Source organism: Octopus bimaculoides, chromosome 11, assembly GCF_046866305.1.
Source record: "Octopus bimaculoides isolate indiv1 chromosome 11, ASM4686630v1, whole genome shotgun sequence".
NCBI classification, from domain to species: Eukaryota; Metazoa; Mollusca; class Cephalopoda; order Octopoda; family Octopodidae; genus Octopus; species Octopus bimaculoides.
The window spans coordinates 17233148-17253783 of record NC_142938.1 but is presented as its reverse complement, the minus strand read 5'-3'; the positions used below and the strand labels follow the sequence as shown (position 1 = coordinate 17253783).

Genomic DNA, 20636 nt, shown 5'->3' with positions numbered 1-20636 from the left:
ATTTACCCCACCTTCCCTCGAAATCACTGGTGTTGAGCTAAAATTTGAAACCAATATATGCGTGAATCATTTCTATTTTTATGGCATTGGTTCACCAGTGATTTGATGAAATAATACTTGGAGAAATCTTCAATAAGGAAGTTTTCATTGTTTTAACGTCAATAGAAAAATGAAAACAATTTATATAAAACTATTCCTCATGATTAAATTTTCTTTGAATCTATCCTTCAAAGAATTTTGAATAAAAAATTTAATAATCATACTACGCAGGTCTATATCAAATATGAAAAGTTTGTTTTGTCGATACTTTTATTAACCCTTTAGATGCCAACCTTATTAGGAATGTCCTAGTTCTAAAATACAAACTTCCCATTTTAAAGTGGTCTAAACTAAAAACTCCTAACAAAATTGCATACTAATTTATGTCCCAAACACCAACTTGGCACTCTGTCTGTTATGACGACGAGGGTTGCAGTTAATCTGATCAATGGAACAGTTTGCTTGTGAAATTAACATACAAGTGGTTGAGCACTCCACAGACATGTGTATGCTTTAGATCAGGGGTTTTCAAACTTTTTGACTTGCGGACCCCTTTATATTTCAGGCTTTACCTTATAAACGCTTATGAAATTTAAACATAAATATTTGCTTAAAATAACATATATTTTTCATTTATTTATTTAACAGTATTTAACAAATAGGTTTATTGTCAATTAAAAGATTTCGATTAAAAAACATATATAAAATCAAATTGCCCATAAAAAGTATTTGCTGTCCACGGACCCCCTGTCTTGTCCTTGCGGACCACAGTTTGAAAACCCCTGCTTTAGATAGTTCTTAGGAGATTCAGCTTGACACAGAATGTGCCAAGGCTGGTCCTTTGAAATACAAATACAACTCATTTTTGCTAGCTGAGCAGACTGGAGCAACATGGAATAAAGTGTCTTGCTCAATGACACAATGCGTTGCTGGGAATTGAACTCGTGACCTTATAATCTAACCAGATACCCTAACCACTAAGCCACACACATTCAAACACCAGCTTAACGACAAAATTATTTTACTGAATTCTTCATTATTTTTCAAATTCATTGAAACAAAGGCAGTGTTTCAATTGAAATATGGTAAAAAAAAAAAAGGTTAAAAATCATTTTCAGCTTTCATTTTTGATGCCACAAACATACAAGAAGTAACCCTTGTATATTTCTATGACTTTGTAGTATAATAAATAACCCTTATCAGGTGACTCATAGAATTTTTTTTACACGCCTTCAATATATTTAGCAATAAATAAATAAATAAAATGTTGTAATCTGGCACCCTCTGTAGAAGGATATCATTTCTTTTATATTATTATTTTATTTAAAGAACGTATCTCGTTTCAAAAAAAAAAAAGAAACACTCCCCAAAAACAAAACAGCTGACAGATTTTTGTTTATTTTTAATTTTTTTTTGTTTTATTTTTTTACACCAGTACATCCTTTCATCAGGCATGTGTGTGTACATGCACGTGTATGTGTTGATGTTTTGATATATTTAATCCCCCTCTTTCTTTCTCTCTCTCTCTCCACACACACACACACACACACACACACACACACACACACAGAGGCTGATAGATTTCAGTTATGCATTAAACCAAACATACATAAAGGAGATGTACTCCAACTACCCTTATATGTATATGAGTATATTTATGTATATTATATATATACACACACATACACACACATATATATATATATACACACACACACACACACACACACACACACACACACACACACACACACACACACACACTGTGTGTGCTGGGTTTAAAGTTTTTTTTTTTAAATGGTCTCATTTTTTTCCTCTTTCTTTTTAGAAGGTATGTAATGGTATGATGTGATGTACTGGAGTATGTGTTGCCTAATAAAATAGAAATGCTTTCAGGAGGCTAACTCCTGTTCTGAATATCCCTAACAGTTGTTCTGTGTAGTAGAAATATAATTTGTGAAATACACCTGCTTGCATCGACAGATACTTGACTTTCACCATACCTGTCAGTCGACCTTGTTATGGAATAAGTACACTAGGCAAATAGTTTGTTAGTTTCTTGGGTGGTCTTGTCAGGTTTTCAATATTCAAGTCCTGGTTTTTTTCATGTGGAAGAGTTACAGCTGTTGACGGCTGCTTTCCAAAGGGTTTGAGGTTTGTATTTCCAAATAAACCTACTGTGTCTGCAAGCTGGTTATTATTGACCAAATCAACCGATGTGAGAGCTTCTATGTAGTTATTCGATGTACTAGAAATAGCTGCCAAATTTCTTAGATTATACTTGTCCCACGCTATTAAGCCAGTGCTACGTTAAAAGCATCCTGCACATACTGTAGAGTGGTTGGCATTAGGAAGGGCATCCAGCCATAGATATTATGCCAACACAAACTGGAACCTGATGCAGTTCTCCTGCCTGCCAACTTTGGTCAAATGGTCCAACCCATGCTAGCATGGAAAATGGATTTTAAAGGATGATGATGATGATGATATACCCTACAATCTTGGAAAATGACACATTAGATAATGTTGTACTATAGGCCATTTCTCATAAAAACCAATGGACAAAGGCCATTAGTAATTATATACAATGGTAGAAACCACAACATACACTGTGGGGCTGTGAGGTCCCCAAGCAACAGCCTACTGTGCCCACTGGCTGTGTGGTCATTTAAAACAAAGATAGGATGGTCATGGTTGGAATGCATTTGATCAGAGGTCTGCTGGATTGGGGCTAAACTGGCACTAAACAGCAACAATAGCAGACAGTTATAATGGCTCAGTTTACCTATAGTAGATACCATGTGATGGTATAGTAAACTGCTGTTAGTTGTAACATGAAGAAGTGTGAGTGCCACCAGATTGGCTTACCTGAGATACACTCTGTAACATGAAGACTCTATATTAGTGTTTCTCAACTACATTTTACCTATGGACCCTATTGATTCCTATTTTACTTAGATGGGCCCTCTTAACCATTCAATGTTTAAAAAATCCTATTATATTTTTATAATTAAGTATTATTAGGAATTGTATAAAAAAAAAACTGTTAAAATATTGTATACTGTAGAAGTATAACCAATTCATTGCAGATAAATTTTAACAACAAAATCTGATATCCCCCTCGTCTTTGGGGCCATATGGACCCCGGTTGAGAGCCACTGTTCTATAGGGTTGCTCAACTTACTGGAGATAGTAATAAAATTTCAGTTGGCTTACAGAACATTTTAGGGAACTTTAGTTACAACATTATTGACTTGGTTACATCAATTCTCTTACTGCCTTACAGTCTTGTATTTTAAAGGTGAATGGCAGTTTATGGAGGAACATTTGGTTGCTATTTTGAGCAGTTTCAGTGACTAAGGAAATTCTATTTTAAAGCATTATTATTAGTAATAAAAAGTGGTGGGGTTTGGTGGAAACAGTTATTTTATAGCATCTATTTTGGTGTCTCATGGTTCTTTTTCTGTTGGAATCTCATGGTTCTTCTTCTGTTGGAATTTCATTTGGGTGTTGGCTTTGTTGGCAAAATAAGATTCAGTGATACATCGAGTTAAAATGCAAGCAACTTTCTGGTTCTCAGCTTTCAAAAGGGGCTTGTTATTTTTTTGATTATGAATAATGTCAGTTTTTACAGGGAGACAGAAAAGAGTTGATTGAATTGGCACCAGTATAATATTAGTACTTAGAGCTGGAGGAGGGTGATTTGAACTTGGAACTTAGAGCAACCAAAGTAACTGTGGATGTTACTAAATGATGCTCTTTGTGGTTGGGTTGTCTGGAGTAAGGTTGCATTGAATGAACAAATAAATATGCACATTCTTATGGTCAAGGATCTTAGATACTACCACCATTCCTAGCCACACACCATGATCTTGTACTAGTCATACACATTGCCACTTCTTCACATCATCATTCCATCTTTGTTTTTGTCACTCTGAGCCCATTTTCTGTCCACATAGCTCCCACTTACTATGTTGATACTACTCCAACATTTTTTATAGCTCCTGTTAGTAGTACCCCAACACATTTATAGTTACACAGTATTAGTGGTACTCCAACACTGTTATAGCTACACCTACCATGCTAGGGGTACCCCCAACACTTTTATAGCTACACTTACCAAAGTGGTAAATTAGTGGTATCCCAACATTATTTTTATAACATTCTATCTATTAGTCCCTATTAATCTTGTTGTTATTGTTTAGTCCCAAGCCAACGTTGATCAAGTAGACCTATGATTAAAGATATTCTTGCCATGAAGATGCAGTTATTTTGAATATCAGGAATTATATGGTCCAATTTATGCTTTATTTACAATGGAAGGGTGTAATTCGAGGAAGTTGTTTGTAGCTGGTTAATGACTGTACAGAAACTGTTAACCTTTTTATAGGGAAAATGGTGTTTTGGTTGCCAATAGTACACAGGCAGGGTGACATTTTGGTCATTTTTGCTGTAACTCAGTGTATGGCATTCTCCTATTGGCTGATTGATGAATATTGAATGTTAATGTGCCAACATATCACTAGAGGGCTCCACTGCATGCATACCTGCAGAATTTCCATGATTTTCATGTCTCTGTGACATATATTTAGAATGGTGTATTTTTAGATTTAAATGTTAAAAAGCCATATGGTGGTTGCTAGTGGTGCACATTCTGTTCGCAAAAGTTACTTTCATTCAATGAACTCAAAATATTTGACATCTCAGAGGAGTTTGACAGTAATAATGAGTCTGGATTTTGAGTCAGATGATGTAAATAATAAACATATGATGTAGACATGTGAGGATCTTATGTGTGTAGTTGTGCTGTGTCTAGTAATGTCTTGAAGGCTTTAGTTGAGCAAATCAATCCCAGTTATCAAGTAGTGAGTTGGAGGGGACAAACACAAGCACAAGAATACACTCACTTACACACACATGATGGGTTCCAACACAGTTTAGGTCGACTGTATTCACTCACAAGGCATTTGTTGGCTTGGGGCTTTAGTAGAAGACATTTGCCCAAAGTGCTGCCCAGCAGGACTGAATCTGAAACCATGTGATTGTAAAGTGAGCTTCTTATTCACACTGATATGTCTGACAAAATTTCTTTTCGATGTAGAGCCATGCTGTGCATGTTGCTGTACACAAGGTTTGGGCATGTATGTATGTTGTTGGTGGTTGTGGTGTTTTTCTGAGTTCACTGTGGTTTGGATTATCATAGAAAATACAATCTCCCTTACTTCAATCCTTGAGCTCCCAACTCTTGGTGCAATCATTGTATATACCATTGTCTCGTACATGTTTTGGGCATTTAAACCCGGTGAAGCTCATTCCTCTCCAGATTTAAATACAACCAATTTCTCTCCTCCTCCTCCTCCTCCTTATCATCATCATCATCATCATCATCATCATCATCATCACCACCATTACAGAGAGAGAGAGAGAGAGATGAATTGACTCCACTACTGGATTGGTTTTGTTTTCTGTTTTTTGCTCCATTTCAAAGAGATGAAAGACAAAGTTGACCTTGGCAGGATGCAAACTCAGTGCAAAAAAAAAACCCAGGACAAATCATTCTACTCTGTACATTCATACCCCTTTGCTTAACACACACACACACACACACACACACACAAAGAAATATATATGTACCTAAACACATACTAACAAAGCTATAGACCAATTCTTCATAATTATCACATCCTCTTCACTTTTACCATGCTCTGTCATACCAGTTAACCTGGTGTCTAAAATTTGTGTTACCCTTTATTTTTCATCCAAAAGTATATATATATATATATATATATATATATATATATATATATATATATATATATATATATAAAATCAAAAAAGGATAAAATCTTTTACAAGAATTTTATCAGGAAGCTAGTGTGCAAAAAAATTCGTAAGGGAAATTTCTATTCCCAAGAATATACTTATTTGTTTATATATATATATAAAGGGCATTATTACAGAATAATGCCAAACACAGCCCTTTATATATATATATATTAATAATAATAAAAGGGTAAAATTAATTAATTAATTAATCAATTAATCAATTAATAATTTTACCAAGTAGATCGGTACGTTAAAATAACCTTTTTAGGTAAAAACTACACAAATATTCTATAATTGTAAACATAATTATAATTAGGGGTCAGCTAATTGCTTCACCACATACCAAATTTAGAAATAGGAGTTAAAAAAATTCCTTTTCTACTATTTCTCCTATTTCTAAATTCAGTATGTGGTGAAGCAATTAGCTGACCCCTAATTATGATTATGTTTGTAATTATAGAATATATATATATATATATATATATATATATATCATCATCATCATCATCATCGTTTAACGTCCGCTTTCCATGCTAGCATGGGTTGGACGATTTGACTGATATATATATATATATATATATATATATATATATATATATATATATATATATCTTATAATTGTATTTTGATGAATAATAAGCCTTTGTTCATTTATTTAGTCATAATATCAGTCACAATAGTATGGATATCTGACCTTCAAAAAAAGAAAAAAACCCTCTGTTTATATATAATTAGAATATAGTGTACAAGAGCAAAACACATGGAAGAATGTCAAATTGTAGGCTTGTCTAATCTGTGTAACCATGGGAACAAACTGAACACAACAGACTTTCAAAGGGAAAGGTGCAAGGAGAGCAAAAATTTTGATATAATAACTAAATATAGATTTTGTTAATCAATTTAATAACATTTTTTCATTTTCTTTCCATTTCCTTCTGCAGGGGTTGCCACAAGGACTTTGGTACCTCTCGGTTACCCTCCATAAGAGGCAACGCTACCTTATGCACCTCATCAGAGAAGAAGCGCAAAAAGAAAAGAGAGGGTGTTACAAGAAAACAGGTGGTCAGTATTTCTTTTTGTTTTTTTACCTTAATTATTTCTATTGTGTTTTAAACACCTTATTTTTTCCTACTGCTCTCTTTTTTTGTAGGAATAGCATTTTTGCCCTTAGGGGCAGTTCTAGATATTTGGTTGAAGTTATTTCACCAGTGTAGCAAATGTTTCTTATGGAAAAGTCTCTTAAATGTCACAGCTTTTCAGTTTTACTTCCATTTTGCTCCTTATCAATCCTTGTCGTTCTTGCCTATGGTAAAAAGGTTATGACTGGTAATTGAAGTGCCTTGAGTTAAGTTGCATGTGCATGAGTTGCATCAGCTGTGAATTTGTAGAATTGTTAGAGCACTGGCTAAAATGCTGTGCAGTGTTTGTTCTGATTCTCAGGTGCTCTGAGTTCAAATCCTACCAAGGTAAAATTTGTCTTGCATCCTTTCAGGGTCAATGAAAAAAAAATGTACCAATCCAGGAATCCAGTGCTCAACTGGTACTTAATTTATCAATGTCAAAAGGATGAAAGGCAAAGCTGACCTCTGCAGAATAATAATGGTTTCAAATTTTGGCACAAGGCCAGTAATACTGGGGGGAGGTGGAACTCAATTACATTGATCCCAGTGCTCAACTAGTACTTATTATTATTGTAAAAGCAGAAGAAATGCTGCTAAGCGTTTCATTTGATATAGTAATGACTCCGCTGGGTTGCTGTCTTGATGATGACGATGACAGCAGATTGGTACAAAGTGACATAGTATTGGATTAAAATGTCTTGAGTTATTTAGTTGCATCTCTTTACATTCTGAGTTCAAATCCTGTTGGATCAACTTTACAATTATTCCCCCCCCCCCAGTGTTAATAATAAAAAAAGGGTGCTACTTTAACGTGCAGTTTACCATCCTGGCTACGCTGTAAAATTACGTGTAGCATGCAGTCTGCCTTTTCTTACCCTTTTTACATTTTAGCGTGCGATCTACCTCCACTATAAGAACTTTATATTACAGGATGATAAAAACAAATTGAATAATGTTGAATAATGATTTATTAACAACTCATACTTAAATCTTAATTAATGATGCATAGTGCTTTTTGTTCTGAGTTCAAATACTGCCAAAGTTGACTTCGCCTTTCATCCTTTTGGGGTTGATGAAATAACTACCAATTAAGCACTGGGGTCGATGTAATCAACTAGCCCGTTCCTACAAGATTTCATGCCTTGTGACTACAGTAGAAAGGATCATTTTTATTATTATTATTAACTACAGAATAATGATGTAACAAAAAAGGTGGTGCAATTATAGTGTTAAAATTTGTCCTACATAGTAAATGATTTTGGGGTAGTAAACTTAAATTGTCTTTTTGTTTAATCTTGTCCATGATGGCTTTTAGTGGAGTCCACTCTACTGCAAGCATTTAGACCAGGTGTCCAATTTAAGGAAAATTTCTTCCTACTAGACTCACAGTTCTTGGAAAGGGTCATGAGTACTACCTTTCCTCTTCTGATTACACCACAAAAGTTATTTGAATTTTGAAACAATTCAAATTTTTCCACAATTTGATTTTTGTCTTACATCACTCTGAGAGCCATAAAATACCCTGAAGTATATAGTAAATTTAATTCATTTGACTAGACTAGACTCTTCCTTTTCAAATCTGTGCCAGCGTATGAAATTATTAATTGCAAGCATAGCTGTATTATTAGAAATTTGCTTCCCAACCACATGGTTCTGGGTTCAGTCCTCCTGCATGGCACCACAGGCAAGTGTCTTCTGCTATAGCTTTGGGCCAGTCAAAGCCTTGTGAGTGGATTTGGTAGACAGAAACTGAAAGAAGCCCATTATATATATATATATATATATACATATATATATATATATATATATAGGTTATGAGCGACTGTGGTGTCAATTAGACCCAGAGGTTTCAGGTAATGCTGAGTAAGTGCTATAAGACATTTGATTTATAAATGTTCTATATTATACACAGCCTTGGTTTTTTTTTATCTCATTATGAAAAGTATATCCTGTATATATATGTGTGAGTGTGTATTTGTATGTTGGTGTATCCTTTAACTTAGTGCTTTGGTAAAAAAGATAGATAGAATAAATACCAAGCTTAAAAGAAAATAGGTGCTCGGGTTAATTGGCACAAGGCCTGAATTTCTACAATTGGCACAAGGCCTGAAATTTTGTAGGAGGGAGCTAGTCAATTACATAGATTCTAGTACTCAACTGGTACTTATTTTATTGACCACAACAGGATGAAATGTAAAATTGACCTCGGCGACATTTGAACTCAGAATGTAAAGCTAGACGAAATGCTGCCAAGCATTTTTCCCAGTGTAGTAATGATTCTGTCAGCTTGCCACTTTGTTTGTAACAGTAATAATGATTTTTAACATTATCGTAAGGTCATCACACTTGTGGGAGGAAACTGAATTAATTCAACGCAAATACTTGTCTAGTATTCTATTTCATTGATTCCAATAATCATCCATTCATCATTTCAAGAATCGATAGAATAATTATCAGTCATATATCAGAAATTAATTTAGTTGCTTTACACACTTTATCTTATGGATATCTGGCTTTCTATCTATCCAAGAATTATGAATGATTTTAATAGATGATGATGATGATGATTGATGATGATGATGATTGATGATGATGAAGCAGTGTTTTAGTTCCCAAAGAATAAACCACAGTGAAACACTGATACATCTTAGATTATATCTCAACTGAGTAGCTTAGCTGATGCGTATTCAATCATTAAGGAACATGGTCCAGCCTGTGGCCCACTACTGTGCTGGCTACTCAGGTACCCATGGCCTATTCATCTCTCTACCTCTTGTCACCTTAGTCACCTCTACCACCCTTCCCAAGGCCCTGCACTAACTACTATTCTCAGTCCTTCTTTCCCAGAACTTCATCCCTCTGGAATCGTCTCTGTTCTCATATCTTTTCTGGAGCTGATGACCTGCAATTGTTTGAATGGAACAGGAAAGGTATAAACCTCACTGTTCTTGGAAGGCCTGCAAATGTCATGGGCACTGTCCCTTCTTCCAAACTTATCAAATAGAGGGAAAAAGAAAAAAAAAAAGGCCGCTGGTGTAAAGTATGATAACTTGTACTCAATCATTCTTCCAATGTATTGTCCATGCCCAAACTTTTACTGGCAGATCCTTCTAATTATGAAAAGTTGAGTAACTGATTCTGTTATTTCATTTATGAGTTGAATAAAACATTGATTAAAACTAACCATCTCTGTTGAGGCCTATATTGTTTTCGGATTGTTAAGGTTTGGAATTCAGCTACCCAGCATCTGAATATTATAGAAATTTGACCAAGAAATTTGGTTTGAACAAGCATTCTGTAGGATTTTAATTTAATTCCTAGTTTGTTCCACTTAAAGTTTCAGTAGTATTCATTCATGCTCCGGGAGAAATATGTCACATTTTACCATTTATCTCTTCTAAAAATAATCCTGTTTCTTTCTATCTTCTACCATTTTTTTTTCTTAAATAAAGTTGTATTTTCTCAGTTGTTATGTTATTTTTTATTGAAAACAATTAAAGGCATTATTTCGTCAAGTCCTGTTTGATTTCTTTACTAAACTGACTTGTTAATAAAAGTTCTCCGTGTAAATAAATGTTTATGTTAATTAAAAAATTTTCCAGCAAAATCTTATAAAATGACAATGTTTTAAAAGATGTACATGTTTATGTTATATATGAAAATAAAACATATATATATATATATATATATATATATATATATATATATATATATATATATATATATATAAGAGATGGGAAAAAATTAATTAGTATGTTTTTATTTCCAGAAACTTTGCTATCATTGTATCTGAACTATTACCAGTTTACAGAATTTCATTTGGATAGCATATTCAAATACGGCGACGACAACCGGCTACCAAGGGAGGTAATCACTCATTCTGTTATTCTACTTTTCTAGTTATCTTTCCTTAGACTCATGTCTCGTGACAGTTTTTACTTGTTTATGTTCGGGGCGAGCACGACCAACTGTCTGGGTAGAAGTGGGGTTTCTGATCTGAAAGCCTTTTGACCCTTTGCTAGTTGGGTTCCATGTCCGTTATTTAGGCTAAGTTTGACTATTTCAAGACAGGCTAAACAAACTCCCGCCCCTTTCTAATCACTGTCTGTCCGGCCTCACGTGTGTCTGTCTGTTTGTCTGTTTCTCTCCCCTTCCCCTCTCTTACTCCCGGTTATGTTGCATCATAAGACACACAGGTGTGTGGGTGAAACGGAGGAAGGACGTGATGTACGTATAAAGCTGATGGGTGGAGGCGTATTACTGATAGAGCATATATATCGGCAAATAAATCTACCCACCCACCTATAATAGTGCCCACGATCTTGTAAATTTATAAACCTTTATGGTATCTAAAGTATAATTTTATAATGAAAATATACGATGGTGATGGTTAGAAAGTTCTGTATACAATTTAATCATTGATCCATATTGAGGACATTTTTTTTTTTAATCTCAGTGTCCCTATTATAGTATGTTAGCCTGTCAGAGCCAGTCCCTGTTGAGTTTCACCCAATGCAGCAAACCAACTCAATACATGTCAGTTTTACGGTTGTAACTCCAAAGAATTCAAAGAAAAAGTAAAAATAAATAAATAAAAAGAATACATCGTATAATATAGTCTGGAGTGTACAATGCCTGAATAGAGACGAGATTAAATATGACTGCATTTTTGATCGTAGGTCTTCTCGGTGGGGGCTAATCTTGTGCTAAACAACTTGTTAAGGCCATTGAAAGTTGTCTTGATGGAATATGAGCAGCTGTTTTAGTCTTGATTTGGCTAACTCTTGCTCATGAAACGATAGAAGTTTCTAGTATAACATGTTAGTTGTTTTTGGAGCAGATTTTGGCAGAGCATGTCTACTTTACATCACTGCTGTATAAGTCTGTTAATCAACGTGTATTGCTTTTTTTTTTTTTTTAAATCTTTGAATGGTGGACTTCGTTTTATGATCTGTAAAATGAAACCACTAAACTTGACAAATCGTCATTTGCCAGAAACTCGGCAGTAATATGAAGGTGAAAAAAATTGATACTTTTGAAACTGAATGTTTATATCAGAACATATTTATACAGTTAAGTATTGTGTCTATGCCAACTATATATTAACCGTAGTAACATTCATTTAACTTATGTGTACGTGCAATTAAGTATTGTGTCTATACAGACACAAGAGTTAACTGTATAACCTGGTCCATAGCATATTGTTTATAGTCAACAGCTGTCTACCAATACATGAGCTCTACAAGGTGATGTTGTAAGATGAAACTCAAAGAAGAAAGAATATTTTCTTATACTTTAATGCCTGCATACACAATGTTTCCAAACATTTCTCTCTGAACATGTGAGACAATTTCATTATATGCATTGGTTCATTACAGCACACTGCAGAATTATAAATTAACCAGAATGATACAAGAAAGTTAATTGTACTTGTAATCTTCATCATCATAATACAAATATTCCATACAACTTAACCCCTTTCAGTTAGCTTATAAATGGTAATGATGCTGTCTGCAATTGTCATTGTGCTAGTTTTATAGTAAGGTCAACCATTTGTTCTATATATATATGGTTTTGAAATAAATTTTCAGTTTTAAAGAAAAATATTCTTCAAGTTTCATTTTATTGCTCAGTATAAATCATATACTGCCTAACATTATCTCTTTTCCATTTTATTATACCAACCTCCACCTAGTTCAGTTGTTTCACTTTCCAGATTATAAAATGAAAAATTACCCTTTGAACACACTACATATTGTTGGTGCAAAGAGGTTCTCAAAGGTCTGAGGCTTTTGCCTCCTGCAGTCTTAAGTTTATTTCCCTGGCAATATCAAAGACAGTGCAATCAATTTACTTAGCCCCAGTACATAGTGTTTTCGTTTATTTGTATATTTATCTATTCACTCATGAATATTGACTCCAGTAGAATTTTTAACTTGAATATATGAGACATTGGATTTTGGATATTAGTAAAATTATTTACCTTGTAAACTATCCTGTTCTTCACTTTTTAACTATAAATATAGAAGATACAGTTGATTGATGTTATTCTCATAAATTTCTGTTATTTGGCAAAATTGCTAAAACATTGGACAAGATATCTTACAGTATTTGTGGTTATGGCTTTAAATTCCACTGAACTCAACTTTGTCTTTCAGTCTCTCAGGTTCGATAAAAGACTATCAGTCATGTACTGGGATCGATATAACTGACAACTTTTACCAAACTGTGTGACCTTCTCTAATACTAGAAATTAATATTTTTACCAGAAACCCACCATGCTTTGGGAGATTCAAGACAATGGTTCTTAATTGTGCTATAATTAAAAAATGGCTTGTACAATACTTCAGTCATTTTTCCAAATTAAAATGATATTGACCCAGAATGTTGTGATCACATAACTGGTACCATGGATGCAGCAGCTGGTAGAGATGATATATTGTTGGATGACTTTTTGAAAGGTTGACAGGTCTTATCACATCTGTAGTACTGACTTGTGTCTCTGGCAAAATCAAACAACACTTGATAGCCCAGCATGTTGTTGTGTCCACAAGCTGTACCGATAACTTCTGCAAGTCCAGTATGCCTAGATACTGTGTGATGGTACAGTATAAGTAATGAGTAATTTGCTGATCTTGCTGTTCTGAGCTCAAATCTCTATTCTGGATATTGCACAAGACCAAATGAAGAGCATACGACTGACAGTTCTGTTCACTGGTAGCACAATGTGCTATTGATATTCTAGCCCTGACAAAATGTTTTCAAGTAAGTGTTTAAAATATGTTTAGATATTTTGCTATACTTGGGGATGGTTTCATCACACAGTTTCATATCAAGAATCTTGCAAAACAAATACATAAATGTTTAAAAACTTTATTTCACAGAAAAGCCATAAATTTTCTAAATACCCAACCCCACTTTCTTGTAGCATCCACTTGACATTTTTTCTCCTTACAATAACAGTAAGAGGGCAATGCTATACAGGTTAAGAACAATTGCTCTAGATATGGCACTTGAAGTCGAAATCTATAAGCTCCTAATCTGTTTGAGAGGAACACTAACTGCATCACTCTCATAGGTCTTGGAGGGCCTGCACTTACCATGGGCATAGCATCTTCCTCCACAAATAGAACAGAGATAAAAGTAGAATAAAACTCCCAATCCTATGGTCTGTTGAATATTCATGTACTTTCATGATATCACAAATACACATACTCACACACACACACAATTAATCATCATCATTGTAATGTCCACTTTTTCATGCTTGCATGGGTCAGACAGAGTTCATTGGGGGAAGATTTTCTATGAAGGGGTATCCTTTTGTAGCTAATCCTCACCTGTTTCCAAGCAAGGTAATATTTCTCCATGGCTAGTCATGTGTTTGTGGAAGACTGGAAATGAGGAACTCCACTTATATAACAATGACAGTAAATTATAACTATCTCATGATGTGAAGACTAGGTGACAAGCGCAGACACACACACACACATGATGGATTTCTTTCAGTTTCTGTCTACTAAACCTGATCATTTGTATACAGCCACACATTGCAATAAAAAGTATATTAGTCAACACTTTGGCTTTAATACATCACTTCCTTATTTTATTGATAGAAAAGGGATAAAGCGCGAAGTTAAACTTAATTGCATTCGAGCACAGAATCTAAAGGAAAATAATTACAATATTTTTATCTCATGTTCTATTATTTCTCCTATTTTCTCACCTTTATATATCGAACAACAATAAAATCTTTTTTGATTTGTTTTGTTTGAGTTTTTGTTTTAAAATTAAAATAGTCAATAATTAGCAAGAAAATCCTCTAATAAATGTAATATTTAAAAAAATCATTTCAGATCTTTAAGTGTGCAAATGTGACACACTTGTCATTGAAATACAACAGCTTGGACCATCTACCTGCAGACATTGGTCGAATGAAGCAGCTGGAATATCTGGCATTGACCAACAACAAGCTGCAAGTCAGTGCAATTCCATACACGCTAACCTTCTGCACCAAGCTGAAAACTATCCTGCTGGACAACAACTTACTGGATGCTCTCCCTGGATTCTTGCTTACCATGCCCTCCATCGAGACTGTGTACCGTCACGGTAACCACAACTACTTCAAAGCCACATTTATGTGGTACCACACCGACGTGAACTATCGGATTATCCCAGCTGGAGGGTTTGGCGTTGCCATGTCTAAGGTGCCAGCCAGTCTTCAGTTCTGGGCTGCAAAGTCTGTGATTGGACAAAAGATAGACTTTTATAACAACAGCTGTATTGCTGATATACTAAAGGACTATATTTCAGAGCTCTATTATAAATTTTACTTGTGTCACTATTGCAAGCAGGCTCTTCTCCGACATCTACCTGGTAAGTTTCCTCTCTTTTCGTTGTTAACCTTTCATTGTCATTATTTCTCATGAATCATGCTGACTATATTTTAATTATGGAAAATAATCCAAAATTTATAGGGATTTAGGAGAATAACTTTTATTTATTGGTTGTTGTTGTTAGTTTTGTTTAGTCCTAGGTCAATCCTGATTGAGCAGACCTATGATAAAAAGGCATTCCAGCTATGACCATCCTGTCTTTTTATGGGCATCCACATAAGTACTACAATATCTTATGTATCTTTTTCTTTTTAAAAATGGTAGGATATGATTCGAGGGAGTTTTGGTTGTTATTTCTAGCAGGTTGAGTGACCACATTGATGCTTCCTCGGTGGTTTGGTTTTTGATATATTAAAGTGGTGTTTTGCACATAACTTAACAGAAAGGAAGTTTCTAATTTAAATATGAACACTTTAAAAGGATGGGTTTTACTTCATAGAACTAGGGTTAATCTCAGGCAGGTTGGTATTTTCTTTAAAAATGTTACAATTTTAAAATTGTTTTTTCCATGCAGTTGATTGTGCAAAACAGGAGATATACAGATATAATGAAAGGTTCTCCTGTTCATGGGGTTTGACTTAAATTTCACTGCAAACTTTTTGCTTGTGTACTTCGTTCTGTATTTCATTTTACAGAGATGACAGGTATAGACACCACATATATTGGGAATGTTTTCAGGGCCATTTTTACAGCATTATAGCCCCCCCCCCGGCAAAAGAATGCACCGGAACTTCTATGTATACAACCACAGCATACGTAGATTAACATTTAGCCCTTGACTTGTAGGGCTGAGACAAGTTCCAGTGTTGCCATGTTTTAAGGCAGTTTCTTATTAATGCCTGCATCTTACAAAGCAGAAAAAAATCTTTGGCTTCTGGAGGTACTTGCATTATAATACATTATTGTGAACAGTGAAAGGAGTTCCTGTTAAATTGTGTTGGCAACCCATTTTTAATTTCCATTTGAGCTCATTTCACTTAATTTCTTTCCACCTCAGCTAGCATTAATAATCGTTGTTATCAATATTGGTACAGGCCTGGGTTCCCGGGTTCAATGCCACTGCATAGTGCCTTAAGAAAGTGTTTTCTTCATAATCTTGTTATTTATGCTGCCACTCATCTGACATCTATGTGGATTGATAGATGTGTCGTGGAGCAGCTCATCAATGCTGATTTAATGTTGAGTGGGTTTATATTGGGCTTAATTTGATTACCAACAGAGCACAGAGCACAATGGATGGTACTTATTCAGTATTCAGATTCATCTGAAAATCCAGTTACTGTATTTTCTGGCACACAGGTTGAATTTTTCAGACCTAAATATACAACCAAAAGAAGTAGTTGGTATTAACACTAGATTAGCTCTGGAGGACCAAAAATTCCATGTGAAATGCAGCAAGATTTGGAAAGATAGTGATAATGTTTGAATGTTTACACTGTATGTTTACTCTACGTACTATATCAACTTGCATACTGGGAAATATGGTAGCATGTGAAGCAAATGGGGATACAATTACATAGGTTATGAGTAGAAGTTGTTTCAGATGGCCAGCTTGCTCTTCCTATGCATTAAATATTTTCACTTTTAGTATGGAACACTTTTTTACTCAGTGTCTGACTCCTTAAAATCTATGAGAAGGACCAATGCTTAGTTCCAGTTCAATAGTATAAAACAGATAAGATGCTTTTGTATGAAAGGAAATATTTCTTGATGATCTTTTTTTAGTATCTATTTATGACTGTTTGGTAGACTGAAGCGACGAAAATTAAAGTATTTACCCAGAAATACAGCAAAATATATTTTGTGGACAATTGGACAACATATCTATTAAATTATCTTATTCCTACCCTACATTTACATTACATGTATACATGGAAAAAGAATATCACAATCTACATTTCTTTGAGAAATCAAATATTGTGCATAATATAGCCAATGTTCCTTCTAATTTTCCCCAACCACTGACCATAATGTTTGTATGCTTCAAGCAAAAATATTTAAAATTCAAAGCTAACGCATGGCATAACTTGCAAGACAAAGAAAAACACCTTTTGACTGAATGGAACATAGAAAGAGAGAAGGCTTTATGTCAGGTACTGAAAAGCTTCAGTATGATAGAGGGACAGGTACAGGTGACTTGCTATAGAGAATATATACAGGCTGCCCTGTATCATATAAGGGGCGGGGGGGGGGGGAAGTAGCTGGAAAGAAGACAAAGGTGGTGTATATGAGAGAGAATATGGACAAAGAATTGAGATAAGCTTATTACAGTGTGAGAGGAAAATGACAGATGATTAGAGATGGGTGCAGAGGTGAATGTAATGAATGGGGACAACAAGGGTGGAGGTGAGGTCGATGGTAAATATCAGTTGGGTGGGGTGGGGTGGGAAATAGGAGTGGCTTAGAAAGAAGTGGGTGTTATACATTCAAAATTTTTCCAGCTGTGATATAAGAAATTTAATAGTATATTAGAGAGGAAGGTGTGAATAGAGGGAGATTTACCTGCTATTTCTTGCTCATTGAGGGTTTTTTCATTTGTCATCTGATGAGTTTACCTTTTTTTTTATAATTTCTTTTTCTTTTTTAGATATAAAATGTCAATTCTTAATTAACAAATCTCTTTGTTTTCTTTTTCAGGTTACAAAGTTATCACTTTCAAAAACCCCTATTTGGGTAACAGTTGTGTCCCATTCCAACACTGGGCCTGCTCTCTGGATTGTGCCAAGGCTCTTGAAGTACCTGCCCGCATTGAGCAGATTGCAGCTGCCACCAAGCTTGACCGCCAGTATGAGGACTATGTCAACCGGTGGTCAGCAGCTTTTCCGAACGGTGCATTCTGGTGCCAACCGCATGTGTGTGTGTAGCCGGGAGTCCCTGCATAGTTCGTGCCCTTCGGGTGCTGGCGACGACGATGGACGCAGCCACTGTCACTACTGTACTGCATTGGATGCTGGCAGAGATGACAAAGAGTCTAGCTGTTATTGCTGTCTCCAGTAGCCATTGGGTTCGCACCAAACAACAAGGGTTTGCGTTCTGCCAACGACTTGTTGTTGTCAGGGGCCAATGGAAAGGCAGATGCCGACTGCTGTCACTTGAGAGAGAGAGAGAGTGAAAGAAAGCAACATGGAATATGAATGAATAAGAGTATGAGAGGTAGAAAGAGAAAGAAAGATTGAGAGGGAGAAAAAGAAAGGGAGAGAATCAAAGTCTCCCCAAAATCTGAAGCATATGTTTTGATCAGACAATTTTTTGTGTTTTTTTTTTATTTCATGGCGGGTTGGGAGGTTAGGGTCAAGTTGATTGAATTGAGGTGACAGGGAGGTTGTCTCTCTCTCTTCCTCTACTGGTTTCTCCACAAAATAATAAAAAAATAAGAGAGAAAAGGAAAAAAAGGTGCTGTTGGTGCAGGTATATATATTATATATGTGCATATACATACATATATATGTATATATACATGTGCATATGTATGTATGTGTGTGTGTGTGTGTGTGTGTTTATATATATGTGTGTGTGTTTGTATGTGTGTGTGTGTGTGCGTGTGTGTGTATACATATGCACACATGGATATATAAATATATATTTGCGGGTCGGGTGGGCGGTACAGATTAAAAAAAAAAATTTGGATACACAAGCTGGGACTGTTTGAAAAACAAAAGAAAAAAACAAAAACAAAACATACTGGACACACGGACAGCTAGCCTGATCGGTACTCGAGTACATGAAGTGGACAGTGAAGTTAACTCCCCCTGTGTTGTGTATTTTTCTTTGTTTCTGTGTATTATTTCTTTCTCAACTTTCTTGGTGCACTTTATCGTGTTAAATCTGTTGTGTGGGTCGTTAAATCTGTTGTGTGGGACATGTGCACATAAGTGCATAACTGCATATGTGTGGATAGGCTACTGCATTTGTTTGAATGCATTCATGTATGGATGGCTATTTATGTGTGGATTTTTGTTTGTATGTGTATGTGTGTGATTGTGTATAGGCATGGTTTTTATCTGGGTGTGTACTTTTTGGCGAGTGGATATGAAGGAAGAAAAGATATTTGTTCATATCTGTTGACTTCACAGTTCTGTCACTCTTCCTTCTCTCCCACTCTCTTTTACCTTTCTCTCTCACCCTGTTTCTCTTTCATTCTCTACATTTCAAATTTTTTTGCTTCCATTTTTTTATTTTTTTTTTATCATTAATTGTAACATTCTGAACACCCACAAGCCTTGCCTTGCACACTTTACAAACACACACACACACACACACACACACACACACACACGCGCGCATACTCATTCATGCGAATGTATGTGTGTAGGTACAACCTACAAACACACATGCAGCCATACACATCCATGCAAGTACACACATTCGTATGCAGTTACATACACATACACGCGCACACAAATAAACATACATACATTCACTATGACATACATAGTCATGCCTCATAGTTTTTTGGTTTTTTTTTGCTCAGTGATGCTCATGAGTCGAATTTTTTGTATGAATGAACCTCTGTGTGTGTGTGTGTGTGTGTTATATTTGATGTTAAGGCCAGGGTTGGCAAGGTGATACAGGTGTCTTGGATGGAGTTATGCTGGCATCCAGAGCGAATGCTGAGTTTTCACATATTAGCTGCTGAGTCTCCTCACAACCCTCATTTTTTTTTTATTCCATTTTCTTTTTGTATTTTGGGGGGGGAGCGGGGTCTCCACATTGACCAATTCTTGAAACTGTTTTACTATCTTTCTTGAGGGCACTACCCCTCCCACTGCATTTGTCAGGCCATGGTGGGGAGTACATTGTAAATGTATAAGCATTCATTTGTGTGCATCTATTGAAATGTATTAATGTATATGTGCATTTATATATATATATATATATTTATGTATACGTATATATATATATACATATATATATATATATATATACATATATATATATATACATATATATATGTACATATACATATATATATATATATATATATACATATATATATGTACATATACATATATATATATATATATATACATATATATATGTACATATACATATATATATATATATATATATACATATATATATGTACATATACATATATATATATATATACATTATATATATATATATACATATATATATATACATATATATATGTACATATACATATATATATATATATATACATATATATATATATATATATATATATATATACATATATATATATACATATATATATGTACATATACATATA

General features: G+C 34.7%; 1 protein-coding gene across 1 annotated transcript; it reads left to right on the top strand.

The window, feature by feature from the left end:
* Positions 1-283: 283 nt before the first annotated feature.
* Positions 284-18769, top strand: LOC106876464 (uncharacterized). Its single transcript, XM_089360471.1, is given in 7 exon segments — positions 284-290; positions 1868-1870; positions 6751-6927; positions 10756-10853; positions 14843-15362; positions 18020-18192; positions 18194-18769. Coding segments are annotated over 7 exon segments (1164 nt in total). The 3' UTR covers positions 18380-18769.
* The last annotated feature ends 1867 nt before the right edge of the window (positions 18770-20636 follow it).